The sequence below is a fragment of the Branchiostoma lanceolatum genome, chromosome 2, assembly GCF_035083965.1.
Source record: "Branchiostoma lanceolatum isolate klBraLanc5 chromosome 2, klBraLanc5.hap2, whole genome shotgun sequence".
NCBI lineage: Eukaryota > Metazoa > Chordata > Leptocardii > Amphioxiformes > Branchiostomatidae > Branchiostoma > Branchiostoma lanceolatum.
In genome coordinates this window covers 5,806,676-5,830,739 of record NC_089723.1, presented here as the reverse complement: position 1 = coordinate 5,830,739, position 24,064 = coordinate 5,806,676, and the positions used below count along the sequence as shown (strand labels likewise).

General features: G+C 41.1%; 1 protein-coding gene across 1 annotated transcript in view; it reads left to right on the top strand.

The window, feature by feature from the left end:
• Positions 1-24,064, top strand: part of LOC136427278 (mediator of RNA polymerase II transcription subunit 23-like) — a 35,588-nt gene that overhangs the window by 10,334 nt on the left and 1,190 nt on the right. The window contains exons 8-30 of the mRNA XM_066416090.1: positions 349-461; positions 1,363-1,458; positions 1,957-2,160; positions 2,770-2,856; positions 3,351-3,416; positions 3,932-4,068; positions 4,533-4,612; positions 5,110-5,284; positions 6,756-6,898; positions 7,723-7,897; positions 8,884-9,047; positions 10,580-10,707; positions 14,279-14,469; positions 15,239-15,346; positions 15,744-15,816; positions 16,167-16,355; positions 17,783-17,899; positions 18,353-18,551; positions 19,420-19,557; positions 20,154-20,319; positions 21,118-21,190; positions 21,891-22,105; positions 22,803-22,923. Of these exons, the coding sequence (XP_066272187.1) occupies positions 349-461; positions 1,363-1,458; positions 1,957-2,160; positions 2,770-2,856; positions 3,351-3,416; positions 3,932-4,068; positions 4,533-4,612; positions 5,110-5,284; positions 6,756-6,898; positions 7,723-7,897; positions 8,884-9,047; positions 10,580-10,707; positions 14,279-14,469; positions 15,239-15,346; positions 15,744-15,816; positions 16,167-16,355; positions 17,783-17,899; positions 18,353-18,551; positions 19,420-19,557; positions 20,154-20,319; positions 21,118-21,190; positions 21,891-22,105; positions 22,803-22,923 (3,158 nt within the window). The remainder of the gene's footprint in view (positions 1-348; positions 462-1,362; positions 1,459-1,956; positions 2,161-2,769; positions 2,857-3,350; positions 3,417-3,931; positions 4,069-4,532; positions 4,613-5,109; positions 5,285-6,755; positions 6,899-7,722; positions 7,898-8,883; positions 9,048-10,579; positions 10,708-14,278; positions 14,470-15,238; positions 15,347-15,743; positions 15,817-16,166; positions 16,356-17,782; positions 17,900-18,352; positions 18,552-19,419; positions 19,558-20,153; positions 20,320-21,117; positions 21,191-21,890; positions 22,106-22,802; positions 22,924-24,064) is intronic.

Here is a 24,064-nt window from a genome sequence, read left to right as displayed (position 1 = left end):
TATTTACAAACCCTATTGTCTCTCTTAACTTCAATCTGAAATTCTATTGCAAACATGAAATTTTAAGCAAGCAATACATCAAAGAAACTTGGGTTATATTGCATTTTTTATGCTTAAATTTCAGGAATATTTTGTATACTTAGTGTACAATAGTACCTCTACCTATAGCATGCAAAAATATCTAGGTGCGCTGCTGCACCTACAGTCAAAATTAGGTGCACAGCTCCAATTTTGGGTGCACAAAAGTGCACATGCACCAGTATTTTGAACCCTGACATGTATCTTTAAAAGCTAGGATAACAGGTATTACATATGTTGTACATGTACTAAGCTGTGTTTCCCCCCCAGGCCGTCCCCAGCTGCTCCCAGTAGTGGGACATTCAGGAGCGACGGGAAACGCCTGGAAACTGGACCCCGCCACACTCAGGTTCCCTCTCAAGGGACTCCTGCCATATGATAAGGTGGGGGATTTTATTTCAACTCCTGTCTTAAAGCCGGCTTCACAATTCATGCGAGTGTCAGCCAAATTTATAGATCGCCCGAAGCTCGCCAAATTTCAAAATCGCCCGAGCATTGACCGTATTTTCCAATGAAAATCTCCGTCGAACACTTATAACCAAAAATCCCCCATGGGATGGTACCATCTCTTGGACATGGACGAAGTCAAAATCGACTAACCTTGTAAAAGGCCAATATTCGGATCAACTTTCTAAAATTCGCCCGAAGCCCGCGTAATCGATAGGACGTCGGCCTTACTTCGGCCGAAAATGCACATTTGAAGCTCGCCAACACGTCGACCAAGCTGAATTTCTTATTTGTGACGGGGGCTTAAAACAATATATAGCTTTGTTGGTTGTAGGCTACAACCAAAGCCATACAAGTGACCACCTCTACAAAAGGACCACCCGGCCAATGTGAGCACTTTTTGGTGGTCCTTTTACTCCCTTAGATAATTTTTCCCAGTGACACAAGCATTAAGAATCGTGTCTATGTAACAGTGGGGTTCAAGCGCCACCGACTGACCAGTCTAACTGGTCTAGATCCTTTTAGCCTATAGCTAGTGGTTAAGGCGTGCGGCCTGTAAACTGACGGGCCTGGGTTTGATCCCCGGAGCCAGAAGTCTGTTTCTAGGTTTTGAGGTAAACACAAAAGGACTTAATGAGTTAATCTTAAAATATCAAAGGACAATATGTTATATGTATTCTGTTACTGTGCTGTTCTTGTATACTAGCACAGGCCCCTTATTTTGAGTTTCCAACAAAAAATTCATTTTAGGGTTGATTAATTATCTGAGTCCGCACTCAGCAGCAAGTTGATGTCAGAATTTGTGTAATCAAAACAGTTTGTTTCCCGCTATTGTAGGAGCTTTTTGAGCCTCAGACAGGCCTGTTGAGGTACGTGTTAGAACAGCCGTACTCCAGGGATATGGTGTGCAACATGCTGGGCCTCAACAAACAGGTAAGAACTTATAGCTGTCCATGCTGTTGTTTGGCCTGCAAAATTTGAGTTGCAAGTTGTAATCGATGATATCGTTCACACATGTGCAGAATGTGCATTGATGTACATTCTATATGCACTTTATCTATTTGTTCAATCTGCAAACTTACTTGTGCAGGGAAAGGCTTGCACCTCCCTGAATTATGTACAGTTTGTTACAATGGGAAACAATAACATTAAACAATTACACAGGAAATTTGTGAAGCTATGGATAGATTGTACACCTTTAGTTTTATCGCCATTGTTTGTGCGTGAGTGAATCTATACACAAATTTTTTCATATGTAATCTGTAACATGATTATCGTGCACTATTGATCTATGATTGGACAATCTAAATGAAGAAAGTGAAAGACTTGTGGCAATGGAACAGTGCAAATGTAATATGCCTTTACAGCAGCAGCTGTATTGAGAGAAAACTTCATCTTTAAGTTAACATTTGTCCTTGATTTAACCCACAGCACAAGCAGAGATGCGAGGTGTTGGAAGAACAGCTCGTTGACCTGATCGTCATCGCCATGGAGAGATCAGAACACGCAGACACAGCAGTGGACGACGGAGGCGCCAGTCAGTTGCTATGGCAACATCTGTCCAGCCAGCTCATCTTCTTTGTGCTCTTCCAGTTTGCAAGTTTCCCACACATGGTGCTGTCCCTTCATGAAAAGGTAGGGGGCACTGCTACAAGGCTAGCCTGTACCCTGCATGCGAGGGTAGAGATTGCAGTCAGGAAATTCAGGACTTCTCAACTTTGATTCAGTTCATAAATGAATTGACATGAAACTCAGGATTTATAAATGAGAGACCACCCTAATTCATTCCTGGCATTCTAATAGGAGACTCCAAACAGGATCTCTATCGACATAACCTGCGATTCTGCCAGATTACAATATCTACTCTATCTCTATGAAAGATTTGGAAAAGTATTAATTTAAAAGTTTTAAGTACATGTTATGATGATCAGGTAATGATAGAACCATGTATGCTGCGATATGTACATGTAATACCCCCATCCACTAGGGCGACAACCCCACTGCGATCATGTTGCGACCTAAAATTTGACAAATCAAAAACAAATTTCCTAAATAAAAAACAAATCTTTTTACACTTGTTTTGTTGTCTTTCAACAATATTCCAATTATGAAGCCAAGGATTATGTAAATGGAATTGAGATCACAGCAAAGTCACAGAAGGATCGCCATCTAGTGGAATGGGGCCTAACACAGATGTGATTTAACCACCTTGAATATGACACCTGTTTCAATGCTGTATTCCAGTTGGTAGGGCGGAGCCTGAGGAAGGGCAGAGACCACCTCATGTGGGTCCTACTCCAGTTCATATCAGGGAGTATACAGAAAAACCCAGTAAGTTCTGATAACATGTTATCTGTATATTTGTTGTACTCTGTCTGAGCCTTACCTTCCCTCATTTATTGTAAACAATATACTGGTATCAATAATATTTTGTAGTTAGAATTGTAAGATAGATTAGCCTTGTAGTATTGTTGATTTAATGCCATACATTGTACCATGTATGATTGTCAAGCAATAAAGTTCACTTCACTTCATTCATAACCTCAATGAAATGAGGGCAGCAGGCCTGAAGTTTCACCCTACAAACATCAGGCATTGCATTGGTAGGGGACTTTCAGCATTTTTTGTTGTGTCTTACTCACATAAGTAGCCCTTGTGCTCAATCCATACATGTATGATCATAACAAATGTGATATCATTGTAAAGGGCACTAAATAAGCTCTCTAATGATATATGATGCAATGCATATGATAAAGTATTCACAGATGTAGACCAAACTTTTTGTGCTAAGTTTAGTTACTAAAGAAAACTTTGCCCCCTCCCAGTTGAGTGACTTCCTCCCTGTGATGAAGCTGTATGACCTGCTCTATCCTGAGAAGGAAAGCATCCAGGTTTGTTTGTTTGTTTGTTTCGCATAACACCTGTCAATTTTTGTAAAGTAGGTACAAGCTGCATAAGATCAGACTGGTATGTTTGATTCATTAACGCCAGGATGGACCCCTACTCTTTTCAATACGTGTGGTGGGTTCTTTGACGTACTTGAAGTACTAGGTGTGGCGTGACTCTGCTCAGATACTGGCTTTATGTCCGATCTGAGAGATTCAGAACGTTCCTAACAGAAGGCAGCTAGGTAGTCGTTTTCCCCTGAGTCGAGTGAGAAAACAGGTGTAAAGCCCCTTTTCTAAGGGCACAACATAGTGGTCTGCTAGGGATTCAAACACAGAACCTTTAGATTCTAAGTCAACAACCCTAACCACAATACCAGCTTGCCACCACTTGTGACATAAATGAAATGCTCTGATAGTCGAAGTGAGGAAATAGGGCACAGCATTAGCACCTGCAAGGGATTCGAACCCAGAACCTTTAGTCAACTACGACCGTAACGACAACACCGCTTTCCCACCAGGTTCCTGACATCAACAAGCCCCAGTCCACACATGCCTTCGCCATGACCTGCATCTGGATTCATCTCAACAAGAAGGCACAAAACGAGGACTCCAAACTACAGAGGCCCATTCCACAGGCACTCAAGTCTCAACTGGAGTAAGTACACTGTTACACATATATTCTTTCATACTGTAGACTGTGGCATTGACACAGAGAGACATTCAAGACATTGCAATGTTTGTCTTTAGTAAGTTTTACTATTCAAAAGTATGTTTTTACAAGCTTTGTGCTAGGTTCACATTAGTCACTATGTTCACTATGACGTCACATACAGGCAATCAACTCATAATTTGATTATCTTGCGAGAGATATTTCCAGAAGGAAGAATTGTTCTCCAATAGTGTGAAGTTAGATACTAGTAACAGGAGAATGGGGTATATTTGGCACAAACTTGTACGTTGATTGAATAATACCATTGCTGTAAAATATAAACAGAAAATGTATTTTGGTGTCTTATGGTCAGTAATATATTGGTACTGCCAGAAAAAGATAACTTACTTGATTACCTGTCAGTAGAGTCAATGTCAATGTGTTTGACCTTTACTTGTTGTTTTTCTCAGGTTTCTACAGCAGAGTTTAAGAGGAGGGGCCAAGAATCTTCCTATGTCAGACTACAGAATAGCAGTCCTGTGCAACGCCTGTAAGTCAGAGAATCTGATAATAAAATTTTGGAAGAGGGATGAAGAAGTTGTAATAAAGTCAAGGAGCAATTACTCTGGAAGGACAGTCATCATGGTTCAACTGTATATACATGTACAGTCAAAACTGCCCAAGAAGACCACTCAGGGGACTGGTCTATGTAGACAGGTGGTCACTATAGACAGGATTCTTAATGCTTGTGTCAATGGGAAAAATTGTCCAAGGGACCATCAAAAAGTTGTCACATTGGCCTGGTGGTCCTGATGTAGAGGTGGTGACTTGTAAAGGTTTGACTGTATATGTTATACAAAATGAAAATTTTGAAAATGTAGTATGAGATATTGTATTGACTAGAAGAGATGTGGGAATCTCATTTTATAAGAATTTTTCTTTTCAGAAACAGATGGAAACACATTGTTGATGTCTGTGACAAAATGGAACCTTTTCAGTTTTGCTTCATTTCAGCAACATATAGTTTTCCATTATGTTCCCCTACAGATAGCACGAATACCGAGTTCTTTGGGCTCCCCATGGGGGTTTTGGTGGAGACTATCTATGGTTCAGGGAAGACGACAACCCCTCTGCCCGGCCCTGGGAGTGTTGTCGCCTCGGGACCAACCGCACCGTTACCCATGAACCTCCTGGATTCACTGACAGTCCATGCTAAGATGAGGTACATTGATGAAGACTAAGGTGTCATTCCTGAGTAACTCCGCGTGTAGACTCCCAAACAGTCCGTTGCCCAAAAAATTAACGGCTGCATGAACGTGTGTTTATATCGGTGGGAAATTCTCTTTTAGCCACCTCAACTGATCTCAAGCATCAAACTGATGAAAGCATGAAGAAATTAGCCGATAAAGTTCGGCAGCCGCGCGCGATGTCGGAGGTCCACAGCCTTGCATTTCTGGTGATGCGGTTGAGCACTTACAGCTAGAAAATGCCTTTTTTTGGGGTGTAGCATTATTTGTAATTGCTATAAACAGAGATTTGATGTAGTGAAGTTGTCAGCAATTTTTTTGCATGATCTAGGGTAAATATTCTCAACATAGAAAGAATGACATTGGTGCATTTCCTATAGCTTCATTACGAACGCCCCCATATAAAACACGTATTATAGCATGTAATCCTATGGGGCGAAAAAACTCATGAATGAGACCTTATACTTCTCTTGACTTCAAGCGCTAAATGATGTTATATATTGTACTAAATGGTATGAAGAAATGGATAGATCTACTGGTCTATACACTTGCATCATACAAGTAGTTTTATGATGGAGCTATTTATAGATGATTTCAATGTCGGAACAACTTTTTTAAAGTGATATGTGGTTGCAGGTTCCCTCTTAATTCATTTTTATGGTACAGAACTTAGCTCTATGTGGAAAATTCATCCTCCTCATAGAAAGATATTTACACCTTTATTTTAATTTCCAACCGCTTGAAACTAAAACATGTTTAATCTACATCTTCAAGATAGACTAGTGTCAGCAGCCATATTTCATTAACTTCCATTAATATTAATCCGTTGGGTTACTGAAATCTGCCACTCTAAAAAACAGTGGGTTTGTTAGTGCAGCACCCCCAGGTATGCACAGTTTAGATGTACAATAGTACATTATACTGGAGGACGTTGGGTAGGAGATCTATCTGTTTGGACGAATCTTTTCAGGGTGGCAGAATTACATGTATGTACCCTGGTGGAATTATGTTTAACTTGGTAGATGTTACACTCCACAATTACAGTTTTGAAAATGACATTGCCAAAAATAGGTTGATGAAGGTTAGACATCCAGGTAGTAAGATACGCCAAAAATAGTTACTCAAGCAACTGGATAAAATAGTGAAACAGACGTTTCAGACAGCATCCGCTGTCTTTCGTCAGTGACTAACGATAAGGATTGGAAAACCAGATTCATACCAAAACTCTGAATAGCTATGTTAATGATGTTAAGACAATCCAGGATGTCTTGACATAGTCTTCAAAAGAAGGTTAACTCAAGACAAGGTTTATGCTAATAGTTCAATTAGCTACTGTTGTTTTAGTATAGTAACTAAATGTTGTTCGTCCGGGGGTGGGGGGTGGTGGTCAGTGCATTATCCCAAGTGCCTGAAAGTTGTCAAAATGACATTGTCTTTCCCTCTCAGCTTGATCCACAGTATCGTGACCCGTGTGATCAAACTAGCCCAGACCAAGTCCAACCTGGCGCTGGCCCCGGCCCTGGTGGAGACCTACAGCAGACTGCTGGTGTACATGGAGATCGAGTCACTCGGCATCAAAGGCTTTATCAGTAAGGACTGCTACTGGTTCTTGTTCTGGGGTTTACTGTAAATCTTGAAACTTTTGTGGTGTTACTGTAAATGCATTTAAGTTTGCATAGATTTAATTTTATGGTAGGGAGAAAATGAAGTGTTTGCGGTGGTTTTAAGTTTGCGTTTGAAACAATAGTAGCGCTATATACAGTCATAGATGGGAAAAAAATTCTCAGTGGTTTTAAGTTCGTGCGAACATAACACCACCGCGAACATTTCTGCATTTACAGTATCATTTTTTCGCAGTGACCTCTCAACTGTGAATTTATTACAATGCAAGTATGTCTCCCTTGTATGACTACTATGGATCAACTGGTAGCAGCCTCACAGTTGATCTCCTGGTTCCAATTAGTTGCTAATTGGTCGATCCCAGTTCAATCCTGGGAAGGGCATCTCGGTTGGGGCTGCACCTGTCTTTCGGAAAGGAAGTAAAATGTGGGTCCTGTGTGGGAGAAGGTGCCTTGAGCACGTCAAAGGGAAAGGGCTAGCAATCCCTCCCTGTAAAAATATATCCTGCTACTGAAACAGCAAGGAAACTTGCTGGCCTACTTGTGCATGTTGCTAAGCATTACAATGGTCTGAACGAACGAATGAATAAACATGAATATGTGTTCTGCTGTCCTCTAGGTCAGTTGTTGCCCAACATGTTTAAGAGCCATGCCTGGAGCATCAAACTATTCAAAGGGAGTAATTGTAGCAATATATTCTTCTGCTGAAACAGCAAGGAAACTTGCTGCCCTATGTGCCAGTGGGCACTACAAGTGTCTCAATAAACATGTACATGTGTCCTGCTTCCCTCTAGGCCAGTTGTTGCCCAACGTGTTTAAGAGCCATGCCTGGGGGATCCTGCACACCCTACTGGAGATGTTCAGCTACAGACTGCACCACATCCAGCCGCACTACCGGGTACAGCTGCTGTCCCACCTGCACTCCCTCGCTGCTGTCCCACAGACCAACCAGAACCAGCTGCATCTATGGTCAGTAGCAATTCCCTATTTATCTTATTTGTTGATTTATTCTATTTGCTGTTTACTTCAGGTATAACTTAACCTTCAACCTTAACCTTCAGCCATTTGGCACCAAATTTGTATTTGTTATGGGGCCAACTAGAAGGTAACCCAATTTTAAAATGGACAGAGGGTCGCATGTATTTCTCGACTGAAATATACATTATCATGTTTAATGGGGCTCTGTGACCTGTGAACTTCGGTCGATCTCTAAAAATCGCATGTGTTTGATGTAACATTGGGTGTTTAGTTGTTTAAAAAGTTGTTTAGAGCTCAATTTTCATGTGATAAGGGCTTAACATTATGATATCAGTAGTCCCTCATTCTTCTGCAGACTGTAGAAAAAGAGAGAGGTTTAGATTGTGGACCAGAGGATCTTTTGTGTGAAAGTGACTGATGGTCGATCTATAATGTTTTAAAATATGTTTTCACCTGCAGGGTGCAAAATACCTGGTTGCACGTTTCACAGTGCAACAAGATTTCGGTTGGTGCAAGTTAATTCCAAACCCAGGTAGCGCAGTGTGCAACCTTATATTTTGAGCCAAAGATCTCAATCGGAGCCCTGGAAGCTCACAAAAACACAGTGTCACTCTCATAAAATTCGGTAAATCTTCGAATGAAATAAAGAAATCAACACTTTTTCATTTTAAACCATCCAAAACCCTTCATAGATCGTGGAATTTGAGCTGAAAAAGACGAAAACACACTGCCCTCGGCTAAACAAGATGTTGTTAGGTCAATAGGAACACAATACTATCTAATTTATATTTTGAAATATTAGTAGACTTATACGCTACATACAAGCTTAATTTGAAGAAATCGGTGAATGTTACTGGAGCAACCTGAAATTTGGATGTGCAACCTAGCATTTGCCCTAGGTTGCAATATGGGCAACCTGGCTCAAAAAAGTATTTTGCACCCTGACCTGAAACTTTTCTTTGACCCCTTGTATGTAGTGTGGAGAGCACTGCCCTGAGGCTCATCACTGGTTTGGGGAGTGCCGAGGTTCAGCCGCAGCTGTCCAGGTTCCTCAACGACCCCAAACAGATCCTCTCTGTCGAATCTGAGGAGCTGAATCGAGCACTAGTGTTAACCTTGGCAAGAGCCATGCATGTAACAGGCAGGTTTTATTTCCTTTTTATTCATTGGCAAATGTTACACTACATTACACTGACTCTCAGGCAGCAATTTGCACACAATTTATCAACGACATCGTACTCTGTATGATGACTATGATGTACAATCAAACCTGTCTAAGAAGACCACTAAGGGAACCGATACAATCTTGTCTATGGGGACAGGTGGTCACTATAGACAGGGTTCTTAATTATTGTGGTATTGATAAAAGTTATCTATTCTAAGGGACCAGTAAAAAGTGGACACAGTGGCCAGGTGGTTCTTATGTAGAGGTGGTCACTCATACAGGCTAGACTGTACATGCTATGAAGACCTTTGGCATACCAAAGGCATAGAATGATAATGAAAATGTCTTCTTATGACCAATGTTATATGTCAAATATTTCCTCTATGACATTCTTAAAGAATAACTATGCAAATATTTACAATGTACAACGTAACGTCAACTAACATAATTCTGCCAGGTCACATATATCCGCCACCCTGAAAAAATGTACCGTAAAATCCCTATTAACGTACGCACTTTTTAAACTTTTCAAGTCACAAGCAGGTGCTCCAGGCTGACGCCAAAGTCGGGGTGCGTACGTTACGAGGGGTTCTTCCTCGGAAAAATCGCATATCAGCTTGAGAGTATGGTACATCTTCATGCAAATGAAGTGTGGAATGCTACCTCACAATCAAATCAGTAATAAAGAATAAATAATACATATATTTGAATTGTTTGACATTTTCTACCCAGAAACATTTTCTCAGTCACCCTTTAAGTTGGTAAACATCATCGGAAGAATGATCATGTCAACCTCGAACTATCCACCAAAATGCTGGAGAGGGGGTGCGTACGTTAGGAGGGTTTTCCCCTGAACGTTTCAACTCACTGAGTCAGGCCCACAATCGTCCCCAAATCGGGGGTGCGTACGTTAGGAGGGGTGCGTACGTAAATAGGAATTTTACGGTATCTAAAACTAAAGAGATCTGCAATGCAACATCCCCCAATATAAATAATGCACTCCCGAAACCTGGATGTGACGCACTAGAGATCTCTGAAACACACTGTTTTCTGAAACACACTGTTTTCTGAAACACACTGTTTTCTGAAACACACTGTTTTCTGAAACACACTGTTTTCTGAAACACACTGTTTTCAAAGTGGCAGATGAATGTAAATGGACTGGTAGTAAGGGGTGTAAAGCATACCGAGTTACTTTGTGTTCGGAGACTCTGTTGGGTAACTGGTATAAGGTGCATCAGTGCACGAGCCTGAGTGCACCTATTTCCAAAAATGATCTATTGATATGACCAGCCAAAATATGTCAAATATTTCTTATATAACATTTTCCAAGAATAATGATCCTGCAAATGATTGCAATGTCCATGTACATGTACATGTACATGCACCCTACCGAGGTACTTTGTGTTTTAGGTTCGGAGACTCTGTCAAGAATAACGATCTTGAAAATGATTGCAATGTACATGCACTCTGTTTGAGGAGTGTTAAGTATACCGGGTGTGTTTCAGGTTCGGAAACTCTGTCTGGTAACTGGTGTAAGGACATCCTGACCACCCTGATGGCCAACACTCCCCACAACTGGGCCACTCACACCCTCACCTGCTTCCCACCCGCGCTGCAGCAGTTCTTCAAACAGGTAAATAAGTGTGGCAATTAAAAATCATTGCCATAGAGAAGGTGTCTTGGTTGATCTTACTTCACAGTAAAGGAAGTACCAACTTAGCACTCTTTAGTTCTGCCATGATAATATTTGTTAACAAAGCACTAAGTCAGTAAGGCATCTGCCAAGCCAGTTTGAAGATTTTGTGTCCACAGAGGGTTTTTTTTTAGGGGGGCATGGTGTTCAACAAGTTCTTGTGATAATAGATCAACTGGGGTGGGTTGAAAACCCTTTTCGAACCAAGAACACTAGATTTCGTGTAACTCCCTGACACGCTCCCAATATATAGTACGAAATCGGACACCACGTAAGTAGGTCGCGTGCTGGAATGCCAGACCTTACTTACAAGGTATAGAGTGACAGGCGGCCTCCACGGACGGATTCCTGTAAAATTCTGGGAATTCTTGTGAAACGGGCCTAAAATATACTATGAAGCTCACTCCTGAAGCTTCGCTAAAAACAGAGACATCTCTGGTCACAGGGCTCGAAATGCTGGGTGCATGTGCACCTTTGTGCACCCAAAATTGGAGCTGTGCACCTTTTGACTGTGGGTGCACCAGTGCACCTTTGTATAGGTATCGGTGAGATTGTACACTGAGTATTGGAATATTCTTGAAATGTTAGTATCAGAAAAAATAATAAAACCTTTGTTGTACTCTGTTTGATGTATTACTTTAAAATTTTTAAGCTAGCTATAGCTATAAAATTTCAGATTGAAATTCTAACGAGAGGCAGTTGGGTTTGTAAATATTTTTTGCTGATATTCCACTTTATTCTATGTTGTGCACTCAAAATTATTTCTGTGCACCTAAATTTGTAGGTTAGGTGCACCAGTGTAAAAAAAAACTATCTATTCCCAAAATTTCGAGCCCTGGGTCAGTAGACAGTCTCTACTGATTTTATAACCTCCGGGAAGGAGGTTCCACTCCAAGGGGGGTATTGTTACTCCGGGAAGGAGGATGACCTCCTTCTGGGAGTATTGGAAATGCTTTTGTTTGCGCGTTCGCAGCTATAACTCACGATCCCGTTGTCGCATTGGTGTGTAACTTGGCATATCGTTTGCCTGGTTCGGTGTGGTGATGCACAATAGCTTTGTTACACCATAACTACTTTAAACGTCAATCCAATATCGTAATTGCACCCCTATAATTAATGCTATGTCCCACTGCCCTGCCATAGGGACCATGTTATAATCCGTTACGCGTGACTGGAATACTTCAGGCAGATACGGGGTATAAATCTTCCTTACTTGCTGTGATCGTATAGTCACTGTTACATTGAAAAATGGACAACGTGCATCACCACACGCAACCTAGCAAACGATATACCAAGTTACATACCAATGCGGCAACGGGAATTGTGAGTTTTAGCTGCGAACATGTGCAGAGTGACCTCCAGTCTGTGTATTAAGTATGCCGTGTCCACTCCCAACTCGCATACAGTGTGTGCGCACAGGACGGACGAAGCACTTTTACGCACAGTGTGAAAATGGCACATCTCTGGACCTTCAAACTTACCACACTTGTAGTTTATAATACGGAGGCTGTGACAATGTAAAAAGTTTACGCAGGGGATGAAAGATTGTTGAGAAATATCTCTCAGAAAAGTGCGCGCGCCAGTGTCACTTCCGGGTGGTTAGATCCGGTGACCTTTGACCTTCGTGAAATGTTACGATAATATAAATTAGCCTTTTTTTATTGCAAATAGCTTGATAGCTATAGATCAGGCCGGCCTGCAATAAATTGTGGAAAGAGGATTTACTGCATATTTGTGATTTCTGATACATCTTAGTTGTAAGGCTGAATGGTTCGTTGAGGATTGAAAAGGGGCCATCTAGATCTAACTTTGTGACTTTTCCCGGAATTTCTAGATCCCATCTGTGCCATGCTGTAAAACATACTTTTCAGCAGGTTGACCACTCCTGTATTGAAAGAAAAAGATAAACAAACACATTTTCTTTACTTGCTCTAAAACACTACTTGGACTGTGCAGAGATGCAATTTGTGTGGGTCAATACTTGTACATACTATAAATACTTCACGGAGAATTGTGTCCTACGGACTCTTGTTTTTGGTTGTGTTTGTGTGTTCGCGCCTATAACTAAAGATCCTTTTGATTGATTTGTTTGAAATTTGGCACAACGATAGTTATAAAGGTCTCGATAATGCATAGCAATTTTGGGCACCGTAGCAATATTTTCAGGTAATGCAAAATTATAGATCACCTTGTTTATTAATTTATTTTATTTCTTGTTTACTTCAGGCTCAAGCTAACCCTCAGCCTGATCAGGTAGCCGTTTGGCACCAAACTTGTATTGGTTATGGGGTTAGGCAGCAGTGAAAGGGTTAATTAGACTTGAGGAAGGTTCTCTTAAAGGCAGCCAAAGCAATATCAGGGCCCACAAATATGGACATGAAAAAATACTGAAATCTTTATGGTGGTGACATTTACTCGAACTATTCAGCACATTTGCGTAATAGCTTCATACTTTGAGCATTTTAAAACCACGCAAAAACGTGCCGTACGATGATTCCCTTAGTTTCGCGAGGCTACAAAAACTCCGGCCACGATTTTCAGTGAGTTCACGCATCACAACGACGTCAGTTTTTTTGCATGATGGATGTCGTTATACTTTGTGATAGTGTTGTTTGAACTAATCATGTATAGAAATGACTAAATGAATTGACTTTCAAAATCAGATTTTTGGGCCCTAATATTGCTTTGGTTTCCTTTAAACTTTGTTGGTACAAAAAATGTAGCATGAACGCATGACTATTTCTAATCTTTTCTGAGCTGGTATTAGATACTGGTATTAGTTAGTAGTTGGCACGTAGTCTGCATTTTGTACATAGTCTGGACGTTTTTCTAATTTGTGCAATATTTGCTTACTTGTGAATCTTTTGAACTGTGTGAATTGTCTGAAAGTCAAAACTAACCGGTATCTAAACTCTAGCCGCCTCCCAAACTAGTATAGCCTGGAATCCAAACCTATAATAGCTCCTAAGTCTCCTTTCAGCAAATTTTTGGAGAGGAGACTCTGGATGGAGCTATAATAGGTTTGATTCCAGGCTATTTGCAGAGAGGAGACTCGGGAGCTATAATAGGTTTGGATTCCAGGCTAAAACTTGTGACCTGCTTAATATACCTAATATGCTGATTTTAACTTACGTCAGTTCTACTATTTCAAAAATCGTTTACAGTCATATACATACTAATGTAAATGCAGAAATGTTCATGGTGGTTTCATGTTTGCGGTGTTCATGTTAAAGCTACCACAAAAAGCTGTTCCATGGTGTTTGTTTCAAACGCGATTTGAAAAGCACCGCGAACACTTCATTTTCTCCCTTCCGCAAAATTAAATCCCTGCGAACATTTCTGCATTTACAGTATTTGATGATATTCTACCTGTATTGCGCTGACTGTCAGAACGTCCACTAACCACCGCAACTTCCTTTTAAATGAATGTTTAAATCATGGTACATTGGTTTTAATATTCAATGGCAACACTGAGATCTCCAAAGAAGTTATCTTGCATCTTGTGTTCTAGAATCCGGTCCAAGTGGAAAACAGGCTGAACCTTAAGAAGAATGTTGAAGACGAGTTCCGTAAGTGGAAGTCGATGACTAACGAGAACGAGACTGTCCAACACTTCACCATCCAGGGCGCCCCTCCCCTGTTCCTGTGCCTCCTGTGGAAGATGCTGCTGGAGTCAGACAGGATCAGTCCTGTGGCTGTCAGGTGACATGTCTTCTCACCTTACTGTAAATGCAGAAATGTTTGCGGGCGGTTTATGTGCGTGGTTTTTGCGGTAAGCTCTTTGCCGTAAACTTAAAACCTCAGGTGACTTGTCATTGCTTTGCATTATGGTCCAGGCTGAAGCCTCTTACCGAAACTTGTGGAAAGTGGAAGTGGAAAACGCAATTCTATGGACGGGGAAGCAGTAATAGATCGATCCTGACTGTTCATCACAGATATCAGTTCATCCAATGAGAGCGAGGCAATAAGTGGTTCGATCAATTAGCGACTTCATGTCCATCAAATATTTTTCATTTCTATGTTTTGATGGAGTTGGGCAGGGCTATATGGGAATGGTCTACTTTAGTATTAGTGGGAATGGTTAAGTCCCTATAGCTCTTGGGCCACACAGGCCGCTACAGTAGGACAGTGTTCTCACCGCAAAAGCGCCACCTACATCGGCTACATATAGCGGTGAGAAGCAGTACTCCAGTCAGAAGCTCTGAAGAAGGTGTCTGATAGACATCGAAACGTTAGCAGGTGAGATCAATACCTGGTTGTGTATAAAGAATCTCCCATATCCTATTTTCTACCAACCTGATAAAATTATTTTCAGAAGTAAGTACCTTTCAAGTCTTTGGTATGTCCTGGCCAGGGTTTGAGCCCCCAAATAAGAGGGAATGGGGTTATAGTCCGTCATACATTTACCTCTCTTTCCCCTAACCTTTTAAGATTCAGTAGCCCTTGAGCTGATCTTTTTGTATCCCCCCAGAATTATGGAGAGGATTGGAGCTCGCTCACTGACGTCCCACATCAGAACCTTTGCAGACTTCCTGGTATACGAGTTCTCCACGTCTGTGGGCGGCCAGCACGTCAACAGGTTTGTTCGTTTCTTTGTCTGTTTGTTTTGCATTACTTGTAAACACAAGGTATAACAGAAGTTTTGTACAGTACTAACAAGCAACGTAAGACCAGGCAGTAAGGTTTGATCCACTCACACCAGGATGGGCCCCTACTCTTTTCTATAAATGTGGTGGGATCTTCAACATGCTCAAGGTATGGCTCTCTTCAAACATAAGACTTCTGGCTTTACATATACATGTACGTCCCCTTCTAAAGGACATCCCTACCGAAGCTTGGCACTCATTTTTGCCTAAGTCAAGTGAGGAAATAGGTGTAAAGTGCCTTTCCCAAGGGCACAACATTGGGGTCTGCTAGGGATTTGAAACCAGAACCTTTAGATTATAATTCAACAATCTTAACCACTTTGCCACCAGGTGCATTGAGATCCTGAATGACATGATCTGGAAATACAACATCGTCACCTTGGACAGACTCATCCTAGCCTTGGTAAGGACACTCTTCTCTCTATAAACCACTTTTATTTTCTTAATTGTCATCCCTTTTTTTATGTCAGTTCAAAGTAAATGAATATTGATTTGAGTAAAAGATTTGGAATTATTATATCATAACCTTTTTCACATCTACATGATTATTGTATAGATGCATTACTGTGTAACTGTATTATAAGTTGTGTTGTTTCGTCTGTCATAATGTTTACGACTTTTTCCATGTACCTGTGCTTTGATGTGTTGTTCTGCTGTTGACATTTGCTTTTTTGATTTCAATTTGATTCTGACAATTTATGTTGCAATTCATCTATTCAACAATTCACTCCATACAATGCGGCACAATGCCAGGCATTCCCTTCGTTTCAGGCCATGAGAAGTCACGAGGGCAACGAAGCCCAGGTCTGTTTCTTCATCATCCAGTTGTTGCTGCTCAAGCCCTCCGAGTTCCGAAACAGAGTCAACGACTTTGTTAAGGAGAACTCTCCGGAGCACTGGCTACAGACGGACTGGCACAGCAGACATATGAACTTTCATAGGGTTAGTATACTACCTTTCTCTCTCTCTCTCTCTCTCTCTCTCTCTCTCTCTCTCTCTCTCTCTCTCTCTCTCTCTCTCTCTATCCAATTTAACATCTTTTGTTCCCCATCATATGGAGGTTGGACGTGCTTGCACATAGATGGGGAAGCCCCAGAACTCCTCATCAAGTGCAAGTCTTTTTTGTAGCAAGAGTTTTTATGGCTGGATGCCCTTCCTAACGCCAACCCAAACCCTACTGCTGGGCTTAGGACATGGGAAATGTGTGTTAAGTGCCTTTCCCAAGGGCACAACGTCTGGGTGCATGTCCGGACATGTCTGGTACTCCACTGGGGATTGAACCTGGGTCTTATTGGTTCATAGCCGGATGCTCTGCCACTGTGCCACACAGATGCCACACCTTTCTTCTATCTGATTCATTTTCTGATGGATTATTCAAAGCTCATAACTTTTTAACAGTAAAGAAATAAACTGGCTACAGACGGATTGGCACAGTAGGCATATGAACTTCCACAGGGTTTGTATACTTCATTTCTTCTATGATTCATTTTCTGATGGATTGTTCAAAGCTCATAACTTTTTACAGTAAATAGATAGATAAACTGACTACAGATGAACTGGCACAGTAGAGACATGAACTTCCATAGGGTTTGTATACTTCATTTCTTCTATTATTTCTTTTCTGATGGATTGTTCAAAGCTCATAACTTTGTTAACAGTAAATAAATAAACTGGCTACAGACGGATTGGCACAGTAGACACATGAACTTCCACAGGGTTTGTATACTAGCTTTCTTCTCTGGTTTCTTTTCTGATGGATTGTTCAAAGCTCATAACTTTTTAACAGTAAATAAATAAACTGGCTACAGACGGATTGGCACAGTAGACACATGAACTTCCACAGGGTTAGTACTTATTCATTTTATCTATTTATTTATTATGTATTCTATTCTATTTGAATTTATCACAATGTAAAATGGAGGGCTAAACAGGTGCATAAGAACCTTTACAAGTTGCCCTCCCAGCTTCCACACACTTGAAACAACATCAACAATTTAGTGCAGTAAAAATCAACTATATCTTCAAATTTAGTACTGGTCATTTTTTCTGGTGAATTTTTCAAAGCCCATAACTTGTTAACCCTTGTTAACCCTCTTGCCTTCACTTTCACACATGTGATCTATCTATTTGACCTTTATTTGTTGCGTTTTTCGGTAAGAATCAACCTAGAGAAAGAGTAAATCGGCATATTTTTCTGTTACATGCTGATATTGAATTTAATGTACATATATTTGGTTTTAAAAGAAATATAAATACAGAATGAATAAAGGTCAACTGACGTTACTGGTACATTGTAGTGGAGTGTTTTCTTTTGAGTCACTACTGTAACAGTTACTGAATATTTCCCATACCATACTTTTGTTTTCCAGAGACATCCAGAGCAGTTTTATTTCGAAGGCCTGCAGGAGTTGGCTTCAGGCTCCCGGACGTCAGCACAAGCCTACCTTCCCATCTATTTTGGAAATGTCTGTTTGAGATTCCTTCCGGTAAGTGTGTTTATTTACTTTGATGTAACATACACAGCTTATGAAGTTCTGTGCAACAAACGAAAATATTCATTAGCCGGTGGTTCAATATGCATAATTGATGATAGTTTTATAAATCTACTGCATTCCATGAGAGGACTTTCAAATATGTGACATATGTAACAGAAAAAGAGAGGCTCATCAAGAGATATCAATATTCAAATATTTGACATAGTATTATGTTACTGAAAAGAGAGGCTCATCAAGAGATATCAATCATGCAAATGAGGACCTCATTTGCATAATACAATAATACTTTATGACCATCACTAGCATCTCATTGGCATGATTAGTAAGAAAATGCTACAATAGCCTACTTTTGCTAAGAAGTTCATACTTCATACTTATTTTGGTAGACAAGCTCATTAACTGATATGATTTATGCAAATTAGTGATTGATTGGTTGATTGGCAGGTGTTTGACATCGTGATCCACCGGTTCCTGGAGCTGCCACCAGTGTCAAAGTCTCTGGAGACCCTGCTGGACCACCTGGGGGGTCTCTACAAGTTCCACGACCGCCCCGTCACTTACCTGTACAACACCCTACACTACTATGAGAAACGTCTACGGGACAGACCTGCGCTGAAGAGGAAACTAGTGGCCGCTGTTATTGGTATGGAAAACGATTCTTGCTATTGATATTAGCTATTTAAAGGTACGTATTGTAGAATTTTGGCTCCAAATTTAACAAGTTCCGTGACCGCCCCATCATCTACCTGTATAACACCCTACACTACTATGAGAAACGTCTACGGGACAGACCTGCGCTGAAGAGGAAACTAGTGGCTGCTGTTATTGGTATGGAAAACGATTCTTGCTATTGATATTAGCTATTTAAAGGTACGTATTGTAGAATTTTGGCTCCAAATTTAACAAGTTCCGTGACCGCCCGGTCACCTACCTGTACAACACCCTACACTACTATGAGAAACGTCTAAGGGACAGACCTGCGCTCAAGAGGAAACTAGTGGCTGCTGTTATCGGTATGGAAAACGATTTTTGTTGTCGATATTAGCTATTCAAGGGTACGTAGAATTTTGGCGCCAAAATTGTACAAGTTTCACAACTGTCTGTACAACACCCTGCACTAAACTATGAGAAAAGTTTGAGGGAGAGACCTGCGCTGAAGAGGGAACTAGTGGCTGCTGTTATTGGTATGGAAAACGATTCTTGCTATTGATATTAGCTCTTTAAAGGTACGTATTGTTGAATTTTGGCTCCAAATTGTACAAGTTCCATGACCGCCCCATCATCTACCTGTATAACACCCTACATTACTATGAGAAACGTCTAAGGGACAGACCTGCGCTGAAGAGGAAACTAGTGGCTGCTGTTATCGGTATGGAAAATGATTTTTGTTGTCAATATGAGCTATCTAAAAGTCCGTATTTTAGACCCCTAACTGTATCTAATGTTATCTGTACAACACCCTGAAATACTACGAGAAATGTCCAGTTTCATAGTGACTCTTTGTTTTCCAGGGGCCTTGAAGGACATCAGACAGCCTGGATGGTGCCTGAGTGAAAGTTACCTGAAGTTCATAACTCGTCCTGTGGATGAGATTTCCTGGGTGCCTGATGACACCTACTACTGCAAGCTGATTGGCCGTCTAGTGGATAATATCCTTTACATATACTTCTTCCCAAAATAGACTTAAGTGTAAAATGTGTTCTTGACTTTGATACACATGTTAGTTTTCAGGAGGCTGATTTAGATTTGGTCTCCTATGCCCTGCCAATAATTTTGTGTGCAACAGGACATTGGAAAATATTAATCTTTACTACATATAAAATCATATCATTCATGAAGGAGGTTGAGACAGGGACCATTTTAGAACCCAGAATGACCACATTTTTGACAGTTTTGATACCTCAACAAAAGAACTCTTTCTTTAGCATGATAAGCGACAGAAGTACCTTTACCATTATGGCAATGTTATCCATATATTTGAGTTTTGAATTTAGCTCTAGAAATTCAGATACAAGCTCTAAAGAGAGGCAGTAACATGCTAAACTTTGTGCAGTAACATACTAAACTTTGTAATTAGGTTTTAATGACATTACACTTGATTTAATGTTGTTCCCCAAAAATGTTTTCTGTGCACCTACTAAATGTTTAGGTTAGGTGAACCATTGCACCTATGAATTTTGAGCCCTGACTACTCATTCCCAAACTGCTGTTCTTACATACATTGTACTACCTTGACTGTTCCCACCCATCTCTGGAAAGAACCCTCCCCCATTCCCTAACTGCGACTGGCGGTTTAACGAGTTCCCGAACCCCGCGGCGCACGCGCTGCACGTAACGTGCGTGGAGTTGATGGCCCTGCCCGTGGTCGGGAACAGCGTGGGCAGCTCGCTTCTCAATGTCGTGCTCAAGAGGTGAGAAACAACTGGCTGATATAATGCTTAGTAGTAATGTGAAGTATTGCATTATGAGAGCAGGCATTGTCTTCAACTTCAACTTAAGATACCCCCAAATGACCCCGCGAGGGGCAAAGTAGGGGGGGAGGAGGTCCCAGGCTAAGGCGGGCAGGCCTCCAGCCTGGCGCGGAATCACTCAACGGTGGGAGCCGTAACAACCACACGTTAGCTATAGTCCAGTGGATAGTGGACCTGCCTCTGGACCAAGAGGTTGTGAGTTCAAATCTGGGCAGTTGTCGCTCACCCAACTTGCACACTACTGGAAATGGTTGCAATCCTAATAAGACGAGACGTTAAGCCGTGGTCCACTGCTCACTGTGCTTGGATAGTGCTTGCAAGCTAGAAGAATTTTAGTACAATGAACCTGTAAGCACGTAGCATCTGTCTTCTCTGTCACAACCAGTGGAAAAGTAGCTCTTTATTGAGCTAAACTGGGTTGAAATCATTTTCACTTTCTTAATTGAATATATCAGTAATTCCATAACAATCATCATGTAATAAAACCTTTCACTTGATAATGCACTGATATAGGTTATGGGTTGAGGATATGAAAAAAAAGCGACTTTCATTTCTTTTCCATCAAATCACAACATTAACTCCCAAGTTTAATTTTACTATTGACTCTTATAGATACAGACCTATAGAGAACAGTATGTTGCATGTATATGTATGTGTGATACTACCGGTATACTGATATAGTTATTAAAACAAGATGTAATTTGTACCTTGTACAAGTTACTTTACCATATTTTCCAGTCAACCTCTTGTTCCCAGAGAAAACATCATGTCGTGGATGAACGCCATCGGGCTGGTGCTCACCTCTCTGCCTGTGAGTTGGAAATAAAATATTTCTTTATTGATAATCCTATGATATTATTTCATCAAATGTGTATCATTTCCATCATGGCTTTCTCAAGTCCCTTTGGCCACACCAATTTAATTTCTTGGTTAACAGATTTTTTTTTTTAATTTTAGCACAAAAAAAATCATGAAAACAGAAGGCTGGGGTGAAAACTTGCACCTGACCCTGTTCATTCCCTCAAACTGTGTGCACCAAAGTACAGACTTTCCTCTGAGTTAACCAAGAAATTAAAATGGTGTGGCCTTACTTTGCAAATACAGGGGTGACCGTCCACCAATTTTCAAAAAGTAATGGAATTACATCTTTGATAAGTCACATAAGTATGTATGTACATGTATGTCAAGAATCGGTTATACATTGTACTGCCTATACAATACAGAGACACATGTACATATATGTTTGTTCATGTTTGTCAAGAATCGGTGCCCATACAATACGGATATACATGTACATGTAATGGATCTATTCATAGAGGATGTTTGAATAAGATTTTTTACTGGTTTTAATGGTCAGCTAGACTTGATTAGAGTCTAGTTGTGCATAACTTTATTTTTGTGTTTGTCACAATAATTGTTGACTCTCAAAAATCATCTATGCTACCTGAGAATCTGTGTAGTGTACTGTTACATTTTCCAGTGAATAAATGAATAAACTTTTCCGCATACAGGAGCCGTATTGGATGGTGCTTCATGAGCGCATCATCGCTACCGTCAAGTCCGACATCCTGGTGTTACCAGAGAACTTAGGCACGGACCCCTTCACCGCGTTTGACTTCTGCGGCAGCCAGGGGTCGTACAACGAGGTTCAGTGCAGCTACGTTCTCGCCCTGACCCACGCGGTGTGGCACCACTCCAGTATAGGACAGCTGACTGTCCTGCCACAGTGAGTTCACCTCTCTTACTCATTATCTGCATCTGAGACTCTGGAAGTAATGAACAGACACGGACCACGGACCAGCTTTCGCTATACGTTTTGTACCATGAATATTTACTATAATGTAGTGATTTATGTTGATTATTAACTGTTCATAGAGTAATTAGGACTTAAATGATTTTATGTTGATCTCTGTTATATTTTATCTGACCCCTACCTCTTCCTTCATGACCTCAATACAAAGCGACATGCAGGCCGATTTGAGCGTCTCATGAATAAACAAAGGTTCAAAAAAAGAAGAAAAATGTCCAGACTACTAGTATGCAGGATGACTCATAAACTGGTGGACGTATCAACTGCTAATACCAGCTCACAAAAGAACAAGAAATAGCCATGCCTCCAACTAACAGAGATATTAACCCATTATGTTTCAGGTAGCATCCACTACCTTTCATTAGTGACACTGAAAAGATCTTGCTCAGTATCACTGACAAAAGATAGAGGATGCTACCTGAAAGTCTGACCATTTCCAAATTCTGTTCAGTTGCTTGAGTAACTGTTACCTTGCATATCTTATTACCTGGATGTCTAACCTCCATCAACGTTCTTGTGGAAGATTAGCTCAACTGTTCATTGAGGTTATTTGAGCTAAACTGATCGCTTTCACTTTCTTATTTCTGATACCTTTCTCTTTCTTCCTTGCCAGGTTCCTTAAGGACCAGCTGAAGCCGTTGATCCAGACAGAAGAACAGTTCCTCTTCATCTGCCACCTGGTGGGGCCCTTCCTGCAGAGGTTCCACCAGGAGCGCACCAGGTGTCTGCTGGAGGTGAGGCTAGTCATAAATGACCTTTAACCTTTAACTTCTGACCTCTAACTCCTCTCCATCTGCCACCTGGTGGGGCCCTTCCTTCAGAGGTTCCACCAGGAGCGCACCAGGTGTCTGCTGGAGGTGAGGCTAGTCATAAATGACCTTTAACCTTTAACTTCTGACCTCTAACTCCTCTCCATCTGCCACCTGGTGGGGCCCTTCCTTCAGAGGTTCCACCAGGAGCGCACCAGGTGTCTGCTGGAGGTCAGGCTAATCACAACCATCTGACCTTTAGCCCTTAACCCTGTTCATCCCTGCCACTGGCAACACCTGTGACCATGTTTTTCTATAACTTAACCAGAATTGACAGCCATGACCCCATAGCTCAACTAGTATACATAGCAGCCTCACAGTTGAGCTCCTGGTTCCAATTAGTTACTAACTGGGAAACGCTGGTTCAATCCTGGGACAGGACATCGTGGTTGGGGTTGCACCCATCTTTCAGAAGGGACATACATGTAGAATGGGGTCCCATGTTGGAGGAGGTGCCTCGAGTATGTTAAAAGGTGAAGGGCTAGCAACCCCTCTCTGTAAAAATTCCAACAGCTTACACTGTATATAGTGGCGTTGTGTTGGCGTATTACAGTAATGTGTTTAGCCCAGCTAGAACCCAGAGGTCCTGGGTTTGAATCCTCTGACATGCCAGCAGTGTTGTGCTCTTGGAAAACGACTTTCCTCACTCCACCCAGGTGCAAAAATGGGTACCTGACTTTGGTTGGGGAGGTAAAAGTAGAGGATTTGGCTCTGCCTTCCAATACTGTGCCCTAGACACAGTATGGATAACAGCCCACTACCCCTACGGCCTCAAAAAAAGGCTATTGGACTACATGTACCTTTTTGTTACATTGTATATACAATATTTAAAGACAATTCAAACTCTACAACTGGATAAGATTCAAAGATTACTTCCGGACGTTTCGAGTGACATCCATCCTCCCTGTAAAAATATACCCTGCTACTGAAACAGCAAGGAAACTTGCTGCCCCCTGTGCTACTAGGCTAAAAGGTGTATGTACATGCAGTGGTGGAGCATAAGCTGTATAACAAATCATTCACATTTTGTCTAATTGTTGTCTCTTAACTCTGATGTTTTCTTCTG